This window comes from Penaeus monodon, chromosome 2, assembly GCF_015228065.2.
Source record: "Penaeus monodon isolate SGIC_2016 chromosome 2, NSTDA_Pmon_1, whole genome shotgun sequence".
Lineage (NCBI taxonomy): Eukaryota > Metazoa > Arthropoda > Malacostraca > Decapoda > Penaeidae > Penaeus > Penaeus monodon.
In genome coordinates, this window is record NC_051387.1 from 3,375,297 (window position 1) to 3,397,796 (window position 22,500).

The 22,500-nt window shown below is 39.1% G+C and overlaps 1 protein-coding gene across 1 annotated transcript in view; it reads left to right on the top strand.

Annotated features, from left to right (window-relative positions):
• The window catches only part of LOC119580185 (triple functional domain protein-like), a gene marked incomplete in the record, with an annotated part of 172,916 nt that overhangs the window by 585 nt on the left and 149,831 nt on the right, over window positions 1-22,500 (top strand). The window contains 23 exon segments of the mRNA XM_037928184.1: window positions 686-872; window positions 1,436-1,749; window positions 2,247-2,352; window positions 2,663-2,785; window positions 3,532-3,654; window positions 4,072-4,179; window positions 5,014-5,097; window positions 5,384-5,515; window positions 7,687-7,782; window positions 8,864-8,896; window positions 11,371-11,598; window positions 11,844-11,966; window positions 12,109-12,300; window positions 12,603-12,784; window positions 13,029-13,197; window positions 13,565-13,726; window positions 14,272-14,454; window positions 14,631-14,738; window positions 14,916-15,070; window positions 15,274-16,807; window positions 16,937-17,164; window positions 17,751-17,899; window positions 18,302-18,392. Of these exon segments, the coding sequence (XP_037784112.1) occupies window positions 686-872; window positions 1,436-1,749; window positions 2,247-2,352; window positions 2,663-2,785; window positions 3,532-3,654; window positions 4,072-4,179; window positions 5,014-5,097; window positions 5,384-5,515; window positions 7,687-7,782; window positions 8,864-8,896; window positions 11,371-11,598; window positions 11,844-11,966; window positions 12,109-12,300; window positions 12,603-12,784; window positions 13,029-13,197; window positions 13,565-13,726; window positions 14,272-14,454; window positions 14,631-14,738; window positions 14,916-15,070; window positions 15,274-16,807; window positions 16,937-17,164; window positions 17,751-17,899; window positions 18,302-18,392 (4,810 nt within the window).

The window sequence follows — 22,500 nt, forward strand, 5'->3', positions numbered from 1 at the left end:
CTCTCTGTCTCTCTTCTCTCTGTCCCCCTCTCTCTCTCTCCTCTGTCTCTCCCCTCTCTCCTCTCTCTCTCTCTCTCTCTCCCCCTCCTCCCCCCTCCTCTCTCCTCTCTCTTCCTCTCCCCCTCTCCCCCTCTCCCCCTCTCTCTCTCTCTCTCTCTCCCTCCCTCCCTTTCCCTCCCTCTCTCCTCCCCCTCCTCTCTCCTCTCTCCCCTCCCCATCTCTCCCCCTCTCTCTCTCTCTTCTCTCTCTCTCTCTCTCTCTCTCTCGTTTTTTTTCTCAAATTCTTTTCTAAAATCTCATCTTGATCATCGTCGTCCTTCTTCTCATTTTCTTCCTCTTCCTCACTTTCCCCTCTCCCCCAATTCTCCCTTCTTTTTCTTTTATGTAATTTTTAGAAAGGGATCATTGTTTCAATTTTTCATCATGTTGATTGCAACAATTTTGATTTTAACAGTCTCAAGGATCGCATTTCCCTCTTTTGGTTGATTCTAAAACCTTTCTACCTCTTTGGTTGGTATTGATTCTATAACCTCTTTTGCTTGATGCTATAACCTCCTTCCTTATTTATTTGATGATTCTATAACCTCTTCTGTTTGATGCTATAACCTCTTCCCCTTCTTTGTTTGATGTGATTCTATAACCTCTTCTGCTTGATGTTATAACCTCTTCCCCTCTTCCTCCCCAGTGACGAAGTACGTGAAATAGGCTTCACAGTGATAATTGACATGCGGGGGTCCACATGGAACACGGTCAAACCCATCCTGAAGGAGCTCCACGAAAGCTTTGCGCAACATATTTATATAGTCCATATAGTCAAGCCAGACAACTTCTGGCAGAAGCAACGAACCAGTATAGGAAGTCATAAGTACAAGGTGAGTTGGTCCTGTTTTTATTATTGTTATTGTTATTGTTATTATTGTCACTATTGTTATTATTATTATTACTATTATTATTACTATTATTATTATGGTTGTTGTTGTTGTTATCATTATTATTACAATTGTTATAATTATTATTATTTTTATTATTGTTGTTGTTGTTTTTGTTGTTTATTAATGCATTTAGTTATTTTTGTTTGTGGAGGTTGGAGTTGGAGGGAATCAGAAAGTAGTAGTATATTTTTTTATTTAGTTATTCTTGCCATGGTCCTGTACAAATAGTTGAGAATTTTTTTTTTATTCCTTTTATGTGCTTGCGTGAATCGTTGAGGAATCGTCAATACTTCGTTTTATTATTATTTATTTTTTGTCAGTACTTTATTATTATTATTATTATTATTATTATTATTATTATTATCATTATCATTATCATTATCATTATCATTATTATTATTATTTTATTTTTTATTTTTTTTATTAATTATTATATTATTATTATTATTATTATTATTATTATTATTATTATTATTCATTTCGTTGCTCTTTCCCCCGCGCAGACAAATTTAATCAGCGTGGAGACGTTGGCCAAGACGATAGACCCGAGCCAGCTGACGAGCGACTTCGACGGCACGCTGCCCTACGACCACAACACGTGGATCGAGCTGCGGCTGGCGATCGAGGACTTCACGTGGCAGGCCAATGAGCTCGTCGACCAGCTGGAGGATGTCAGGGACGAGCTGCAGCAGAGCGACTTCGCGGACGACGTCAGCGGCGCCAAGCGGGCTATCGAGCGCCACAAAGAGATGCATCAGAAAGTTACCGGTAGTTTAGTGCACGACTTGGATATGCTGGGTCAGAGACTTTTACAAAGGTGGGTAATGCGCTTTTTGGTTGGTTGATGACTGTGTGTGTGTGCTATCTTATTTATCAAGTTAATTTTTTCTTTTTTTCTTTTTTTTTTATTATTTACAGGGGTTGATGTCCCTTTTTATAGAGTAAAATTGGAAAAAAATAGAATTTGATACAGAGGGATGAAAAGTATTAGGAGTAATAATAATAATAAAAAAAGAAAAAAAAAATATACATATATATATATATATATATTAAAATATATATATATATATATATATATATATATACATACATATACATAGACAATATACAATAGACATATACATATACATATACATATACATATACATATACATATACATATACATATACATATACATATATATATATATATATATATATATATATATATATATATATATATATATATATATATATAACAAGGATACTTAAACAAAGCTACCAAAGAGAGCAGCAAGGTACACGATTACTTACCGCCCCTCCGCCACCCTACAGATTAAACTGTGATGAAGGTAACGGCTATGACTCGGGCTATTCCGGCCGAGACAGTGCGTCCAGCCTGATACTCAATAATCCGGATTTCCAAAACAGTATTCCACAGGTAGGTGGGCGTGTTCTGAGATAATTAGCGAGATGTTATGGTTTTCGGTTGTGATAATTGCGGTATGTGTGTTTGTGCGGAGACTGATTGGGTCATGTGTGTCTGGGATACTTATTGAGTTGTTGTTGTTGTTTGTGATAGGTACAGTTTGTGTTTGTGTTGTGTGCAGATTGTTTATCATTGCTGCATGTCTGGGATACTAATTGAAATTGGTTGTTTATTTAATAATTTGATGTAGGGTTTCTTCTGGGGTCGGAAAGGTTTTTGCAGCACATTGTGATATGAGATTTTTTTTTTCGTTTGTTTGCAGATTCTGAATTTGACGGAGTCGGTCCACCAGGCGCAGCAGCACGTTCAGCAGCTGTGGCAGCACAAGAAGATGAGGCTTGACCAGTGCTTCCAGCTCAGACTTTTTGAACAGGACGTCGAGAAGGTACGGACGAGGGGCCGCCGCCGCCGCTGTTCTCCTCCTCCTTATTCCTGTTCTTCTTGTTCATCTCCTCCTTATCTTCTTCTTCCTCTCCCTCCTTCTTCCTTCTCCTTCTCCTCATTCCTCCTCTTTCTCCTCCTCTTCCTCCTTATTCCTCCTCTTTCTCCTCCCCCTCCTCTTTCTCCTCCCCCTCCCCCTCCTCTTCCTCCTTTCCCTCCTCCTCCTCCTTTCCTCCTCCTCCTCCTTTTCCTCCACCTCCTCCTCCTCCTCCTCCCCTCCTCCTCCTCCTCCTCCTCCTCCTCCTCCTCCTCATCCTCCATCCTCCTCCTCATCCTCATCCTCATCCTCATCCTCCTCCTCCTCCTCCTCCTCCATCTCTTTCCTTCCTGTCCTCCCTCCCTTTCTCCCTATGCCTGATCATTGATATCCATTCCCTCATCTTTTCTCAAATTTTCTCCATGCTTTTTCCAACTCATATGTTAGAAAGAAAAGTTAATGTCAGGTATTGAGGAAAAGGAACTTCACTTAAAATTGTTTTGGTACTTTTAATGAAGTAAGACCTTTAGATTGTCACATATACCATATACCAGTATTATCATGCATCACACTCATTATATCATAGATTAAGTAAAGTGCAATAATATTCATTGGCCAACATGGCAGATCACCAGTCACTGCTTAATTAACTGGCTGTCAGTCAGATTTTATGGAGTTTAGTTCCCAGGTTGAACACTAATTTGAACTTCCAGATGTTTGATTGGGTGTACCACAACCGTGAAGAGTTCCTAGTCAACTACGTAGAAATAGGTCATTCTTACCAAGTATCCAAAGATCTTCAGGAGGCTCATTCTCAGTTCACCGTTGCCTGTCAGGTAAGAACGGCTGGCGGAAGCTGTGCATGTCTCGAGGTGGGGAGTCGCCAGTGGTCAGGAGGGTCTTGTTTGTTTGCAGTTTGTTTTTTTTATTTCCTGCCCTTTTTAATATTTATAGTTTGTTTTGCGGTATGGAAATGAATCCTTTTTAAGTATTTTATGCAGAATGTTTAGTTTTAGTACTTTGTAATTATATTAACTGTGTTATTAGTTTATTTGTGGACTATTGAGCAAATTTGCAGAAGTCTCATAGAAAATATGGTTTCATACTGTTGAATCTGTTTGTGACATTCCATCTTTGATTAGTACAAGTAGCAGTAATGTTAACTGAAAGTAGTTGTAAGGATGGTAGTTATAATTTGATTTTTTAATTAATTGGTAGCAAGAATCTTGAATTTTTTATCTTTTTCTTTGCAGAAAGTGTATATGAACATCAATAGAATACTTAGTGTGGCATCAAGACTCATGGAAAGTGGTCACTATGCAGCCCAACACATCGGCAATGTAGCATCTAAACTGGATCAGGTATGTTACGTTTTTTCCCCTTTCAGAAAGGAGTATCAGTGCATGTGATTGAACGATCTGCTAAATTTACTACTACCTGTTGATAACTTGCTTTGTTATAAATGGTTAGGAGTTATTGAAAAGTGCGAAGAGGAAAAGGAAAAATGGTTAAAAAGGAAAAAATTAAGTGATACAAGAAGAAAGAATGTTATGCTAAATGAAGTTAGGGAAAGAGCAAGTGTAGAGGAGAGAAAAACAGGGGAAAGAGCATTGAAAGGAAGAAAAGTTATGCAAAGAGCACTTATAGAGGGAAATTAAACGGAGAAAGAGAAGTGAAGAAAAAGGAATGAAGTTATGGAAAGAACAAGTGTAGAGGGGAGAAGAGAGGAATAGAAGTTCTGGAAGGAACAAGTGTAGAAGGGAGATTAATAGAGAGTTTTTGAGAAGTGAAGTAGAGAGAAGGAAAGGGAGGAAAAGAAAAGAGAGTAGGGAAGAGGTAAAGGTTCTTCTTTGGAGTGGAGTAAAGGAGATTGGAATGGAGTGAGGGGCAAAAGTGACATGGAATGGAAGAAGTGGAGCAGTGTTATGTAATATGATATTCAGGATGGATGTGGAGAGGAGAGAAAAGAGATATATCAGAAGGGGTGAGATAGGGCGAGTTGTCCTGTAAATATTTTTATATCATGCTAATATCATGGATTCTTCCTTCTACATATGGAAATAAGACATTGATTGAGGTTTGAAATAAATGAGGCTGCTTGATTTTCAAATGTATTAATTAATTCATTATTGAGGTTCTAGGTGTGAATGTGAGCCCATGCACGTTGAGTAATCTTTTATTCTTTTTCATTCCAGGTTTGGAAAGAGTTTGCTGCAGGTCTGGATGAAAGATCATCTGTGTTGGCTCTCTCGGTCATGTTTCACCAGAAAGCAGAACAGGTAAATTCTTTGTCTTCGTAAGCACAGTCACAATTTGGAAGAAAAAAAGCATTTGTAGTTCATATTCAGTGTTATTGCATCATCATTTTGCATATGCTTTGGAAGAAAATGTATATGCCTTTATTTTCTTCCTCTTTTCCAATAGTAATTCTAGAAGAAAGAAGAGTTGTATAAAACAAATGCTTTACAAGAGATAATTTTTTGATAGAAAATACAAAACAAAGCTATATGACATGTATATTTGTCTTTTAGAAGAATGATTATTAATCATCAGTTTCATTTCTAGTATATTGAAAGTGTGCCAACATGGGTAGACAACTGCAAACTGACGGCATTACCTTCCGACATCCATACATTGGAGTCGTCAATCCACCACCACCAGTCACTCTATGAGACCATGTGCCAGGCGTACACGGAGGTAAGGAAGTTTCTTGTAGATGGTACCACTTTGTTTCGGGAAGAAATTAAAGGTCCCTGTTTTTAGTGTTAAGTGTAATAGACAATGTCTTTTTCTCTCTCTCTGTTTGTTATAATGAGAAGAGTTTCTGGCTTCTGTTTTTGTAAGCTGTTAATTAGTTTTGTCGGAATGGATACATATATTTCTTTAGATCTCACTTGCAATATTTATTATCATGTTTTCAATGAAATCATTATCTATCCAATTTTCAATGATATTAGATAATATGTCAGCAGGATTGTGGCCTTTGAATTACATTTTCTTGTTTTTTCAAAGATAAAAATTATAGTTTTGACATGCTCAATTAATACATTATATTTGTTTTCTTAGAAGTATAAAACATTCAGTGTAAGTCTCCAAATGAAGAAGGTATCATCTGTGTTTAGTTCCTTATATGCATTTTTGCGTATTTGAAAATACACTGGGAATTCAATATCCTTGAGTGAATATATTTTATTTCAGAATAACAGGGTTAATGTGTATTAGGGTATTGTTTTCTAGTAATATATAATATTGCTTAATCTGTATCTGCCTGTCTGTATGGTTTAAGAGAATTATAGATATTTATATTTTTCATGATTATATGTCTATAATCATAATGAATATTATTTGTATGAAGAATACAAAAACAAAAAAGTTTTCAAAGATGAAATCCCTCTTTTGTTTTGTCATTATTATGTCTTTTCACAAATGTATTTTTTTGTAAGTATGAGCAGTGTGGCATTTTTTCTTCATTACTGTATGATAGTTTATATATACACAGTACTTACTATTACTGTTACTGTTTGCATTAATGTTAGTATTATAATTATACAAATATCTCAATTCTTGTTATCATGATGATGAGCATTATCATTAGTTCATGTGTAATAACCAATTTTCACTTTCAGCTGCACAGCGCTTACCAGTCGCTATTAAATGGCCTGGACTCTCTTGTCAGGAACGTTCATGCATCCGTGGAACTGTTCCCAGTAGGAAGCTAATCCATTTTTTTGTTCAGACTGGAAGCATGAGAGGGCAGGAGAACATGTGGGCTTTTGGGTCATTTCTATGAAGAACAGAGAGCAGCCAATAGCTTGTCTTTCTATATGAAAGGTATGAATGAGAATGAATATCTTCACAATACAAGAGATGTATTTAAATACATCTCTTGTATTGTGAAGATATTCATTCTCAATCATACCTTTTATACATTTGTCAACATGAATATGGTTCATTGTCTTTCTATGATGTGGAAGACACATTATCTTCGTTGTAGTTAGTTCACTTTCATGATTGGACTTTGTTGGCTGCCTTCTGGGTCGTATGATGTACAGGTGTACCATTTGTCATGTAGGTGGAGTTATTGCAGAAGTCATTAATACTTATTTATAAAGATATGCGGAAAAATATGCAGGCATTCTCAAGATAAACTAACCATTATTAATCTACGTGGAATTATGATCACTGAAAAAAAAATTTCAGATTAATAATTTGTTTGCATAGGTTGTAAATGATACTCCATCTACATGGCAAAAAAAGATAGATGAATATGATTATTCCGAGCTTCTGGTTCTAGAGTAATTTTACACATTTCCCGTTCCCCCTTTAAATCTCATGACATGTAAACAGAATGGACAGGTGATTACATAAACAGAGGAGAGAAATATGAGCATGTTGACTTATGCTTTCATGTGAGAGGCAAGGCATCGCATGGAGCTCGCATCCTGAATCCTTTCCTAGGCTTACGTACAGTATACTTGGTGAGTGGAAAACAGGTGACTCATAAGGATACATTACATTTGTTCCTGTCTTACGATAGACAGGCTGATCATCATGTACTTAATCTCTCTTGAGGAGTAAGTATTTTTCATCCCACAAGACAGATGGTGTTCAGGAAGACGCAGCATTTCTGAGGGCTTTTTATAAGAGTCCATTTTTTAAAGTGTCATCATAAAAGTGTTCACTGGTATGGTTATCCAAGGTGGATTCTATAATAGGATCTTATTACTCACATGCTTATTTCATCTTCATGATGTTTACAAGGAACTTTTGTATTGTTCTTGGATAACCTCTCAGTGATGCTTATGCTTGTCCAAGGGCATAAAGATATGGTAATTTAGACTAATGGTGGCGGTTGGTGATGGTTGCAGGTTCACAGTACCAGCAAGAAACTCCTCTACCAGCTAGACCACCTGGTGCAAATTTGTAGCCAGCTGAGGCGCGATGGCCAAATGCGCAGCAAGCACGTAAGCATAGGATGGGTCTTGCATGGGGGTCTTCCCTCTTGAGCATTTAGGCATGAGAGCAGTAGATGTGCAGTTAACAAGTTTAAAAAAATAAAATTTCTCTAAATAGTTCAGGTATAATTGTGATTGTTATGATTTTTTTTTTTTTTTCTTTATTGATTTTGAATCAAAGGGGTTTTTCAATTGCCTTTATTGGAAATCTAAGTCTTAAAGTACCTGAACTGATATTATTGGATGGAGAGTAAAAAGAAGAGATGACAGTGTTCTTTGTTATATTTATTTGAATGTAAAGGAAAAGTATGATAACAATTTGAAGATATTTGTAATTCTTTATGTAAGCTGTAAGTTGTCATAGATAATTAAAATCTTAAGTGAAGCAGATTATCAACAAATTTAAGTATGCAGGATGTTCAGATGATATCGAAAAGCCCCTTTTAGCATCCTGAGAAACCTCCCCATGCCATTTGCTGCAAAATAGTTTTATAAATAAGCTTTTTACCTAGTAGTTGTGGTCTGAAGGGATATGTTATTACTTGCTGTGCTAAAATTTCTGCCAGTTTCTTGATTTTTAAAACATTATTGACTTCATAAGAAGAGGAATGTTTTTGCTAGGGTATTCTATAAATGTTTTATCTCATTATGTGTTATGCTTGACTATATTTTTTCTAGATGTATTTTTTTGTTATTATTGCATCACATTATTTGATAAATGCATATTTAAACAATGTTTGATTATATTTAGAGTAAGAAAAAAAAAAAATCCAGAAATAGTTGAAAATCTGCATGAATACAGCCGTTTCTTTTCTTTTTTTTAATTGTCTTTTGTTATTAAAGTCTTAAAATCTTGTTTGTTAATCAAAGGTTGAATGATAATAATCATTAAAGAGGATACTTGATTAAATACTTCTTGTTTCCAAGTGTTTTTGTTTTGTTCTGAAAGTATGTATTTGCATTCCGTATTACCATACTCAGAATGTTTTTTTTTTCATTTGTTTGTTTAATTTCCTTCATTTATAAAAAGCACTACAGTATTTTTTGCTCATGCTTATTGTTTTTCCTTTTTTTTCTCCGAAATATGAAGAAGAAGCCCCGGGGAAAGCCATCAGCCTATTCTGTAAGTTTAGATTTTTTTTTTCATTCATAAAAAGTACAAAATATTTAGTTTTTTTTTTTTCTTTCTTTCTTCCTTTCTTTCTTTCTTTTTGCATGTGGCACAGAAGTCACTTTTTGAACAGTAATTGTAATTTATTTACATGTCCTTTTTTTGACATCTTAAGAGGATAGCTGTAGTTCTCTCTCTCTCTCTCTCCTCCTTCTCTCTCTCTCTCTCTCTCTCTCTCTTCTCTTCTCTTCTCTTCTCTTCTTTCTCTCTTCTCTTTTCTCTCTCTCTTCTCTTCTTCTCTCTCTCTTTCTCTCTCTCTCTTCTCTCTCTCTCTCTCTCTCTCTCTCTCTTCTCTCTCTTTCTCTCTTCTCTTTCTCTTCTCTCTCTCTCTCTCTCTCTCTCTCTCTCTCTCTCTCTCTCTCTTCTCTCTCTCTTCTCTCTTCTCTTCTCTTCTCTTCTCTCTCTCTCTCTCTCTCTCTCTCTCTCTCTCTCTCTCTCTCTCTCTCTCCCCATTCTCAGACAGAAGCTCCCAGTGGCTATGAGGCGAACAAGCCTGAAATATCATGGATAATTATCACCTTCATTGCTGTTCTTTTGTTTCCTTTTTGTTCAATGATTGGAGAGGAATATGTTATTGCAAGTAAGGCATATGAGTTGAATCATTTTGCTGATAAAGCATATTTAAAAGTTGAATTATTTCTGTTGATTATACAGGCGTGTGATTTGAATAATATCTGGTGATGATAAGTATATATGAGTTGAGTCATTCCTTGCTGATAATATATTCATATATATATGAGTTGAATTTTTTTGATTCTGATAATAGTTTACACGAGTTGAATCATTTTTGCTGATGATGGATACATATATATGAATTGAATAATTTCTGCTGATTATACATGTATATGATTTGAATAATTCTTTTGGTGATAATAAGTATAAATGAGTTGAATCATTTCTACAGGTAATATGTATATATGAGTTGAATCATTTCTACAGATAATATGTATATATGAGTTGAATCATTTCTACAGATAGTATGTATATATGAGTTGAATCATTTCTCTATGGATATTTGGAAGCTCAAGTTGACACTGGAAAGCTTGGACTTTGTTTTGATATTGTCTTACTATTTGTAGAATTTCAGCTTCTTCACTGAATTATTATGATTATTTTTATTACTTGTTGCTTCTATAAGTTTGTTGGCTTATATGTGTATTATTTGCTTTGGATTCTGTTTCTGCAAATAAAAGATTCATTTGTTTTCTCTCTTGGTTTAAGGGAAGTCCTTGCTTACTTTTGTTTATTTTTTTAAGGGCATAAATATTATGAAATTGGACAAAACATTTGCTGTTTTGATATGCCTGTGTAAGTGCAATATATAGATTTTAAATTTTTTGCATGGGACACTGGCTTTTCTGGCATTTGAAAATAAAAGAATTTTTATTATTTTTCCTGTTATATCTGCTATCTTGACTAGTGCATTGTTTTAGAAGAAAGGACAAAACCATTTTTCATCTGTTTAGAGTGTTCAGTTTGCTTTCACTTTTATTGTACTGCTTATTTCATAGTAGATTTTGGATATAATGATTTTAGTGAACTTACACAGTTAAACATGTCTCAGCAAGAGTTTTTGCTTGCTAATATTATATATATTAGAACTGTGTTAGTAAGATCAAGCAGTATTTTGCTCTGCCAACTTTAGCATAAAGAATATCATGAGTCCAGCAAAATGCCAGCATGGCTGAGAAAGTGTAGCATAATGTCATATTAAGAAAAAAAATATAGGAAGATGTGTCCTATGTAGTCAGGAAAATAACAAAATTTTGAAGGATAATGAACAGGATAACCAAATATTTTCAAAGAGGCAAATGCATGGCAAATTATGAAGATATGAGAAGAAGAAGAGAAAAGATATTTTGATTGGAGGATGAATTTGGTCAGTAGTTGCCATAGAAGAGTGAAATGGTGGAATGAGTCTGTGAGACAAAGTAGCAAAATGTTACCAGAAAAGGGAAGTTAGTAAATTATTACTAAAAGAGCAAAATAGTAACGGAAAGTAAATGCATTTGCAGAAGGATAATGTGAATCAGATGTCCATTTTTAGGGCTTTAGGTAGAAGTAGAGTTTAGATATTTTACCAGAAAAAGAAGAATGAATGCTAGAAAATGTCTGTGTTGGGTATTTTGTCCAGGAAACTGATTGATATTGGAATTTGAGATCAGAAATTATTTTCAAATTTCACTGAGACAGTTATGTTATTCAAGATATTTGGAATTCATACTTTGCCTTGTGCACATAATGCTTACGTTATTTATGGTTGAACACATGATATATCATTCATAGTGCTTCTCACTTAGGCTTAGGATATTAATTCATAATGCTTTTGAGCTTTTTGTGTGTGTGAAAGTGTACTCGAGTAAATATAGCCTGCGATAGCAAAAAGAAGGGAAAAAATAGCATGTTCTCATTACCTTCCAAAACAGGTGACGCCCGACGGCAAGGTGGTGTATCGAGGGGGCCCACAGCAGCAACGGGGCCCGGGGACGAGTGGAAATCCAGCCGCTGATTACTCTGAAGGTGCTAGTCATGTCCTGGCGGTCATTCACGAAATCTTGGCGCACCACCGAGCTGTGGAGCAGAGGTGGTCAGCCAAGAAGCTCAAGCTACACCAAAGATTGGCACTCAGGCTGTTTCAGGAAGATGTCAAGCAGGTGTGTGAGAAGTGGTTGAAGGGAAGAAGTCATTCTTGTGTTCTTCTTCTTTTTCCTTTTCTTCATTGAAAAGGAAATTTTTTTTGAGAATTGATTATAGTGACAAGGCGTAGTAAGTAAGAGTAGGGCTCAATCATTAAATGATTTTCGTATAAGTGAAACCTAGGATGTTGGAAGTGTGTTGGATATGCAGATCAACTTTTGCATAATAGTCAATTTTAACAGATTCTCACTCTTCTTCCTAGGTGCTGGATTGGCTGCAGACCCATGGTGAGGTATTCTTACGGAAAAACCCGGGCATTGGACGTAATATTGCAAAAGCCAGAATGTATCAGAAGAGCCATGAGCACTTTGAAAACGTTGCCCAGGTAAAATTTTATTCAGACATTATGGGACTAGATTATCTTCAGTGGAAAGTTAGTTTACATGATACATAGTACTGAAAATTAATCTGTGAATTTTTGTTGCCCATCAGGGTGCATGTAGTCAGTAACATCTCTTTTTTGCTAGAATACTTACACGAATGCAGAGAAATTGTTGCAAGCAGCAGAAGAGCTTGCACATACAGGAGAATGCAATCCAGAAGAGATATATAGTGTGGCCCAAACACTTGACTCACACATTGCCAGCTTTGCAGCGAGGGTCCAGCAGCGACATCGGCTGCTCAACATGGCTGTCTTGTTTTATACTCATGAGAAGGAGGTGAGTTATTCCTGCTTCAATTAGTCATCTATATTATATATCTGTAAGATATATAATAAGGTCTAGTTTGTTGTTTTCAGCTACAGTGGTTAATTTTTATGTGAACTTGCTTTTTGTAATTATACTGTGTTCTTATATTGCCTTGAAAATATATCTAGACTTTATAGCCTAAGGTTTTTAGATCATCCATAGATCAGTGTCTTTGCCTTCTCTTGTCAGTGGTGATAGCAAGCCATTTATCAAGCTGTATAGATCAGGTATTCAGTAAAAAAATTTTGACTAATGATTTGACACACTGACAGCTTTTATCATGGCTGGAGGAGCTGAGTACAGAACTAGAGAGTGAAGAAGGTGTTGACGAGGCTGCAGATTCAGTAGAGGCGTCTGAGAGAATGTTGGCTCAGATGACCACACAACAAGACTCCACCCTGGATGCATGTGTCTCCACTACTCACGAGGGAGAGGGGCTCCTTAATGAACTCAGGTGTGGCATTTTGGCTGATATATATATATATATATATATATATATATATATATATATATATATATATATATATATATATATATAATTTATTTATTTATTTTATTTATTTTTTCCTGATTTTTTTTTTCCCTTCAAATTTCTTTGTATATCCAATATATATAAGTAGAGATGTATGGTTTTATGCATATCCTTGATCAGTCATATATACATGATATACATCAAGACTATTTCTTGTATTCAACAGGTCAGCAAGTGTAACTGCCGACTCAGGATGTGGCTCTGTAGAGGGGGTAGAGGAAGCCCTTGAGCGACTAGTCAAGAAACGAGATGAATTAGAAAGCCTTTGGGCCACGCGGAAGCTCCGCCTCGATCTCTTGCTTCAACTGAGACTGTTCCAGAGAGATGCTGTGGAGGTGACGAAGTTTTTTTTTTTTTTTTTTTTTCTACTTCTTCTTCTTCTTCTTCTTCTTCTTCTTCTTCTTCTTCTTCTTCTTCCTTCTCTCTTTATAAACAGATTCAAGATTAAGTTTATTTTTTAAAAAGGAAAACCAAAAAAAGAAAAATAAAGATGGCGATACTTTTGTGAGAGGTATAACTGTTGAAAAAATAAAGAGCTTGACGGCCAAAATATCTAAAGTAGTAAACCCACTTGAAATAAGGATATTCTGATTAATTTTTCATTTAGATGATGTTGCTTTGCACTATATGTTTTTGAAAATTTTATTGCATTAGGAAGATGATGCGTTTCCATTTTCATCATAAGAATGTACTTTCCACTAGCTCCTAAGCCAGTTAGACTTGTGGGCTGAGGAACTTCAGAACACAGAGTTTGGGCGAGACATCACCGAAGCTGAACAAATGCTTGCCCTGCACAATGACTCCACATCACACATGCAAAATGGCACTTACCAGGTCATGCAGAGTGGTCAGGAACTTCTACAGGTAAGTTTGCACTGTAATATTTACAAGTGCATATAAAAAAAAAGGATTTAAACCTTTCACATTGTGGGACTAATTGCATCATAGCAAACTGAGACCAAATGCCAAGTGTTGGGCTAAACAGTGGGCACTTGTATAGCCCTGACTGCAAAAGTAGGCTTAAAATCTCTTTTTAGCCCCACTTCCTAAAAATTATGTATATCATGGCCAGAAGCCGATAAATATATATTTCCCATGCTTGAATGGCTGACTGCACTCAGTGCTTGGTGCATGGCTTAGTATGATGCAGAGAAATTCCTTGTGTGAATAGGTTAAATCTATATTGTAGTTTGTTATTGTAATTTTAAGTGAAGAAGATATCCACATGCTGGTATGTGTGAACTTTCTAGAATTCAAGTTTTTATAATAATGTTTAGCATTTTGAGCCAATAGTAAAAGAAAAACCAAAGAGTTTTGTATATTTGTATATAATTTTTGTAAATAAATAAATTCTAGGACTTTGCCGATTCATTTTGTGCATGTATTCTCTATGATATTAATATCCACAGTTGCTAGAGACATCAGGTATCCAGATCCGTGCTGATGCTGAGTCTGACGGCACCACCAAGGTCTCCATGCTCCTAGAGTGCATCAGAGAGCGGCAGATGGACGTGGAAGTGCTGGTAGACATGAAGAGAGTTAAGCTGGAGCAGTGCATCCACTTGCTGCAGTTTGAAAATGAAGCCAACCAGGTAAGCCTTTTTGTGTGGTGTTGGGATTTACAGTTTTATGTGTTTTTCTTTTCAGATGTACAACACTTGGGTGTTTATTTTGATATATTTATAAATTTTTTGTTGGCACTGTGGTAGATTTTGTAGTAATATTAATATATAGCTCAGTTTTAAAAGATGTGTAACTTTTTTCTTAGGTGATAAGCTGGATAAGGAATGGAGAGGCTGTACTGGCAGCAAGTTTCACCATTCCAAGCTCTCTTGCCGAGTCAAATGCATTATCTCATGACCATGAGCAGTTCCAGGTAAGTTGAAGCAAAATACTGAATGTGTGTGACCTTTGTTTGAGTTCATGCTTATTGAATTTATGAGAATTTCTTCTAGTTTTGATGAATGTCAGTGTTGATAGAGCCTCCTATACATTATGCTTCTTGAAGGAAATAGAATATAACCAAAATTTTTTTCTTGGAATGTATTCACAGGTTGCCATAGAAAAAACCCATGCTGCAGTGGTGCAGACTCGGCAACGTTCTTCAGCTCTTCTAATGGCAAAGCATTACAGTCCAGAACAAGTCATGGAAATAGAATCTAATGTCACAAAGAGATGGGAAAAGCTTGTTACTTGTGCTGAGGATAGGTGAGTATTGTCATTCATGAAATGATGTACTGATGAAAGAAATGGATGCTTAATTAATAATCTGGAGGGGAAAAAAAAGAACATTGTATGTACCTTTAAGTGGTATGATTTAAGCATTTGTTTTTTGTAGGAATTCATCTTTAGATTCTAAGACTGATTAGAATCTCTTTTGAAGGACAAAATATATGTTTTTGTTTTTGCAGGTACAAGCTAGTCCAGGCATCGATCACATTTTATAAGACAGCTGAGCAAGTATGCTCTGTACTGGAAAGCCTTGAACGAGACTACCGCCGTGATGAGGATTGGTGTCAGAAGGAAGTGCCACCGCCAGGCACCAGTGTCAGTCAGGGAGATAAACAGCAGGATCAGCAGCAGCAAGGGACTGGCCAGGGAGGGCAGGCAGGCTCAGACCGGGCTGCTGGAATCTCACTTATCATAAATAAGCATCAGGAGCAGAAGGAAGGCTTCCTGAAAGCTTGCACCTTGGCCAGACGAACCGCCGAGACCTTCCTGAAGTACGCCAACCGATCTCAGCATTATTACAGCATGAAGGGTGATGTGGGATTACGAGGGCCGGAGGCTAAAGTGAGAGGCATTCTAGAGAATCTCATGGCTCAAGAAAACAAGGTGCTTGACCACTGGACCCAAAAGAAGAAGAAACTGGACCAGTGCCAGCAGTATGTATTGTTTGAGGGATCAGCCAAGCAAGCATTAGACTGGATAATGGAGACAGGAGAAATGTACCTGTCCACTCACACAAGCCTGGGAGAAACCAAAGAGGAAACAGAGAAGATTTTGAAAGAACATAATGAATTCAAAGGAACAGCGAAGGACACAAGGGAACGTGTAAAGTTACTGTTGCTCCTGGCTGACTCCTTGGTTGAGAAAGGCCATGCACATGCAGCAGCCATCAAAGACTGGGTTGCTCGTGTTGATCAGGCCTACAAGAACTTCTCGGGTCGCATGGATAAGTACCGCATGCAGCTAGAGAGCAGATTAGGAATCCAGAGTGAGGATAGTAAAGCCTCTCTTTCCTTAGATCGTCACAGTGATCCTTCTCTTGAAAACAAAGTTCATGCGGTTGTTACTGTGGCAAATAAGGAAATGAGTGAGGAAAAACGTAAATCTGCCAGAAAGAAGGAACTCATCATGAGGGAATTGTTGCAGACAGAAAGAGTGTATGTCAAAGATCTGGAAGTATGTACAAAGACATACCTCTTTGAGACACGACAACCCTCCGCCCCAGGTGGGCTTCAGGGCAAAGATAGCATCATCTTCTGCAATATGGAGGAGATCCTAGAATTCCACAAGAACACATTCCTCCAAGAGATTGAGAAGTACCAGTGCATGCCAGAGGATGTTGGCCATTGCTTTGTGACTTGGGCCCCTCAATTTGACATCTATGTGAAATACTGCAAAGCACAGCCAGAGTCCAATCGCATGCTAGTCAGCCATGCCGGGACCTTCTATGAAGAAGTTCAACGCAAGCACAATGTTGAACACCCCATTCCTGCGTACCTGATCAAGCCAGTTCAGCGCATCACCAAGTATCAACTTTTATTGAAAGAATTGCTCTCGTGTTGTGAAGATGAAAACCAAGGGGAAATCAAAGATGGTTTAGAAGTTATGCAAAATGTTCCAAAGAAGGCGAATGATGCCCTCCACTTATCCATGCTTGATGGCTGTGATGTTCCAACAGACTCCTTGGGAGAAGTCATTCTGCAAGATACCTTCCAGGTAGGAATTACTTTTGAGGACAGGAATATTTATGATTTGAATATTGCAAACTGTTTAGTCTACATCATCTGCTACTAAGATTTTATCATTGTTGAGTGATTCATTCCCATTTATTTACGTTCGCTTCAGGTGTGGGACCCTCGCCAGCTTATCAGAAAGGGTCGAGAGCGGCACATTTTCCTCTTCGACTTGTACCTGTTATTCTGCAAAGAAGTTCGTGATCCTAGTGGCAACAAGACCAAATATGCATATAAACAGCGACTGGTTACATCTGAGCTGGGTGTAACAGAGCACATTGAAGGGGATGAGTGTAAATTTGCTGTGTGGACAGCTCGCACAGGAGTTAGTGATGGCAAGGTGTGTATATTTTATCACTTTTTCTCATTGGCTTATTTAATATTTGTTACTTATTTTTAGAGACTTTAATCCTATTATATGTATCATAAATAGAATATTTCCTATACATATTAGCTTATATGATGTTAATAGCATATCAAAATGTATCTGGAAAGGTGGAAACTATATTTCATCATTGTATTCACAACCCTTGTGGTTGACATAATTTGTGACTATCAAAATGTATCTGGAAAGGTGGAAACTAGATTTCATCATTGTATTCACAACCCTTGTGTTGACATAATTTGCGACTATGTAATGCAATCATAGGTGTGAGAGAAATAAGCATTAGGGGTGATGAAAGAGAGACTTTTTTTACATGAGCAGGTGTAGTTAGGAACTAATGATATTGTTGTATTGTATTACTTTTGTGATAAGTAATAGAATTTTGAACTAATCATGCAGAGCTCTATGCAAAGTTAAGAAATATATTAAGCAATGCTGTACTTGATTGTATGATGATATAACTGGATAATGTTAAGTGGAAATGACAAGTACATTTACTGAGGAGTCTTGACCAGTATTTTCTCTTATGATTTTCACATAGATGATTTTGCGAGCCAACACCCTGGAAGTGAAACAGACGTGGGTGAGGAAGCTAAGAGAAGTGATACAGGAGACTTATCTCAGCTCAGCTCTTCCCCTTACTCCTGCAAAGTCACCGGCCAAGACGCCAAAGCAAAACAGAGCCAGCAGGTGTGTATTTTTTTTGTTTGAGTTCGTATGGGATCAACATAGATTTGTTTGTTTTGTGGTAGTCTGGTACTTGCCTGATGAATATTTCGATTGTACAAGATGTAGATAAAGTAATGATGATTGTTAATGTACATCAAATTTTATGTATATACACATATTTAGTGTAGTTGAATAGTTGTGGTTAATCCAGGATAGAAGTACTATATAAGCATATTTGATGGCAGTACATATTTTAGGTGTGAACTATAAACTAAGTCAGATGTGTTGCTCATTGTCATAAAAAAAAAGAAAAAAACTTTCAACATGTGTTAGTGAATCACATGTGTCACCTTGTCATAAAAAATAAAAATAAAACTGTCAACATGTATGTTAGATTTAATGAGCCCACCTCCTTCATTACAGGGACTTGGAGGAATCCATCGACGAGAGTGCGGAGAACACAGACCGCAACTCATTGGCATCGTACTCGTCCTCGAATACAGACTCCGATAAGGTAAGTTTGAGATGAGGCATTTTTTTCTTCTTCTTCTTTGGGGTTTTCCAGTTTTATAAAAAAAAATGGAAGGGAAATGTGTACCAGTTGGAAATTTCTTGTTTTTTTATTTACCAAGAAGAATTAATACCATTTGGAAGGATGAATGAGAATGTGAATGAGGGATATTTATGAAGTTCTGAACGCATGACATTGGAATACCTTTTAAGTGTAAAAATTGAATCAAGAAATGAATGTGTCAGGTGGCCTAAGACTGAAGCTTAATGGTTCAGCAAAAGGGACAGAAAAGAATAAAAAAAAGGCACTGACATGGAAATCGTGCCATTGGTAAGAATTGTAAATTGTGGTTGTGTCAGATTGTTGGGCTTAAAAAAGGATGTGCAAAGGGGGAAATGTAAACAGAGGAAAATCCCAGGGAAGTAGTGTTGTACTGGATGAGACTCGCCCTATTGATGCTTTGCTGGGGAAAGGAGTAACAGGGATTATAAATGCTTCAGAAATACTGTTGTTTTATGGGACTGTTATTGGCTTTTAGAAAGTATGACTCTTAGCATTGAGGTTCTAGAAATTATGCAGTGGTAAGGGTTACCACCAGATTGTGTTAGGTTTCATTACAGTTCAGGTGCTGTTGTTGAGTGCAAGATATTAGCAGACTGCAGGAGTGTATTTCAACATTATTGTGTTGTTTTAGGGAATGAAAGATGCGTTGCAGTAATCAGTTTTAAGATACTGTTATGTTGTAATAAATGGTATTAAGATAGGAATGATATTAATGTGGTGTTACAGTGTAATAGTGTAATACCGAAATCTGCAATGCAACTGCAATGGTGCTCAACAATAGTAAGGTAGAGGGAATAGTATAAGATACCAGGGATACTAGATGAGTCCGTGCTTTATTGCCAAATAGAGTACAAAGATTTAGTTTTTAGTTGTGGGGAAGGAGATGGTGGTGGGGGGGGGAGTTGCCATAATGGGCGATGTCTCTCCTTAAGCGCTTGGTTAAGGAGAGGCATGCCAGGAGGGAAGGAAGGCTCGACGAGGGGGGGGGGGGTGTAGGGAAGAGGTATTTACGGGAGAAGAAAGAGAGGAGGGGAGTGGTAATAGGGGGTGACGGGATGTAGGGAAGACGGGAAGGTCATGGGCGAGGAGTGCCAGGTAGGGGGGTTCGACGGCGGCACTGCACAGGTGCCAAGAAGAGGGTAGTACCCGTAGGCCTATTTCCAACACAGGTGGTTTGAGGGGAAGGGAGGGAAGAGGGGGGGGGGTACGGCGGGGAGAACGAGGGGAGTAAAAGTAGGAGGGAATTAGGGATGAGGTGCAGCAGGAGGCAAGTATGAGAGGCGTAGGGAAGTTATGAGGAAGAGGCTGTCCAGTTGTAATTCTGTTAGGAGGACGAGAAAGAGGAGGTGGAGGAGAGAGAGAGCAGGTGGAGGAGGGAGAGGAGGTGGGGGAGATGGAGAAGATAAAGGAGGCAATTATGAGAGAGGGAGAAGAGTAAGGAGCATTTACTATGCAAGGCGGAAGCAAATGTGCGTGAATAGCGAGGAACTATGGGGGCAAGGCGAAGGCAGTGAGAAGAATTATGAGGAGGGAAAGAGCGAAGAAGGGAACGGAAGAGAGAGAGAGAGAGAGAGAGAGAGAGAGAGAGAGAGAGAGAGAGAGAGAAACAATGCGAGTTGGAAGGCCCATAAGAACAAGGAAAATTTGCCAGTTGGTCCTCGCGGGCGTGTGAGTTGAGGGGAGGCCGTGAAGCAGTCGACGGGAGGGATGCCACGACGGGAGGGATGCCACAAGGGGAGGGATGCCACGAGGGGGAGACGAGGTGGCGGTGTCATTAGGTGGCGGCGGGTGAGGAGGGTCGCTGTACGGCAGAAGGTTACTGAGGGGACGTGACGAGGGAACGATAATGTGTTATGAGATGAGGATAATGAAGCTTTATGGGGACGAGGCGTAATGAGGAGGTCATTTTCAGGGTCGAGGAGGCCTTGTACGGAATGAGGAGGGCTTAGTAATAAGGAATTGCGAAGGGGGAATAAAGGAGAGAAGTGCGGGGGGAAAACAGGAGTGAAAAAAAAATGGGAAGGACGGAAGATTAAGAGAATGAAATTATGAAAAAATGAAAAACTAACCAAATGAAATAAAAAAAGGAAAGAGATGATGAATGGAGTAAAAATAAACATTCCAAAGAAACACGCACAGGAACTGTTAAATAAAACCAAAACGAAAAAAAAAAAAAAAACGAAGGAAAGAGAAAAGAAAAACACGGACAAGAGGCAGAGAAAGGAAGGGAAAGAGAAAAAAGATATATGGAAAGCGGAAGGCAGAAAGAAGAAAGGAAAGCGGAAAGCAGGAAGAGAAAGAGAGGAGGGGGGGAGGGGGTAGACGCAAGAGGAGGGGGCGGGAATGGAGGAGGGGGAGGGGGTAAACGCGAGAGGAGGGGGCGGGAATGGAGGAGGGGGGGGGGCGAGAGGAAGAACGGCCTCCCGCGTCTCATGGCGAAGACAAAGATGGCAAGCGCGGATTATTGAATATGGAGAGAGAGGGGGCACGCGAACGCACCGATGAATGCGAAATTAGGAGAGAGGGAGAAGAGGGGAGAAGGGAGTGGGAAGAGAGGTGGGGATGAAGGAGAGGGAGAAGGAAAGGGTGAGGAGGGAAGGAAAGAGGAAAAGGGAGCGGAGAAGGAGAGGGTATGGGGAGAGGGAGAAGAGTGAAGAATGAACAGGAGGAAGAGAGACAGGGAGAAGAGGAAAGGTAGAGGGGGAGTGGGGAGAAGGGAGAGGGTGTGGGGAGGAGAGAAAAGAGGGAGACAGAAGGACGGAGAGGAGGATTGTTGGAGAGTTTGAGGGTTGAAACTTTTTTAAGAGTTGAGGGATTTCAAGGTCGGATGAAGTGGACGAGGAGAGATGGCGGGGAAGGTTTGTTGTCTTATCGTCTGTTCTCCCTTCTTCTTCATCTCTCTTTCCTGCTCCCTCTTTATTTCTCTTTCTCCCTCTTCATGTATCTTTCCCTCTCCCTCTTCATCTCTCTTTCCCTCTCCCTTTCCATGTCTCTTTCCCTCTCTCCCTTGCTCCTTCTCCCTCTCTCCTTTTCCCCTTTTCCTCTTGTTCTCGCTTTCCATCACTCACTTCTTCTTCCTCTCCCCATCTCCCTTCCCTCCCTTTCTTCCTCATCCTCTCCCTATCTCCCCCCTCTTCTCCCACTTCCTATCCCTCTCCTTATTACTTACCTTCTTCCTTTCCCTCTCCCTCTCTCTCTCCCCCCTCCCCCTCCCCTCCCCCTCCCCCTCCCTCACCCCCTTTCTTTCCCTCTCTTCCTCTTCTTGACCTCTGCATCTTTCTTTCTCTCCATCTTTCTGTCTCTTTTACTCTCATCCTCTGCCTCTCAGCCGTTGGATTCTTTTCCCCTCATCTGTACTTTCTCATTTCCCGTATCTCAAATTTATTTTTTTCCCTGTCGGCGGTGCCCTTCACCTGTTTTTTTTTTCTATTTTCCTTCACCTTTAACTATTCACACTTTTTTTTCTCCTCCTCTTCCTCCACCTCCCCCCCCCTCGCTCTCGTCCTCTTTCTTCCTTCCACCTCCTCTCCTTCCTCCCCCCCTCCCTTAGCGCATGCTTAGCCTTATTCTATCTCCTTCCCTCCCCCCCCTCCCTCCCTCCCCACCCGTCTAAACCCTCCCCCCTCCCATCCCCTCGCCCGTCTCTCCTCCCATCCCCTCGCCCGTCTCTCTTCCCTCCCCCAACCCCCTCGCCCCTCTCTCTCCACCCCTCGCTCCCATCTCCCCCCTCCCCTCCCCTCCCCTCCCCTCCCCTCCCCTCCCCCAAGGCACGTAATATGCGTGGCACTTAAGGTGTCATCCCTCGGCAGGCTATCGAACTGGGGCGCGCGCGGATGTGTTTGTTTGTGTGTGTTTGTTGTACTTATCCACCTCTTTGGTGCGTGACTCCGCGGGTGGGGATGGGGTGGCGGGGGAGGAGAGTAGGAGAGGCAGGGCTGGGTTAGGAGGGAGAAGTGAGAGGAGAGGAGAGCAGAGGAGAGGAGAGGGGTAGAGAGAGAGGTGAAGGTGGGGGAGGATAAGGAGAGGAAAGGAGAGGGGAGGGAGAGGA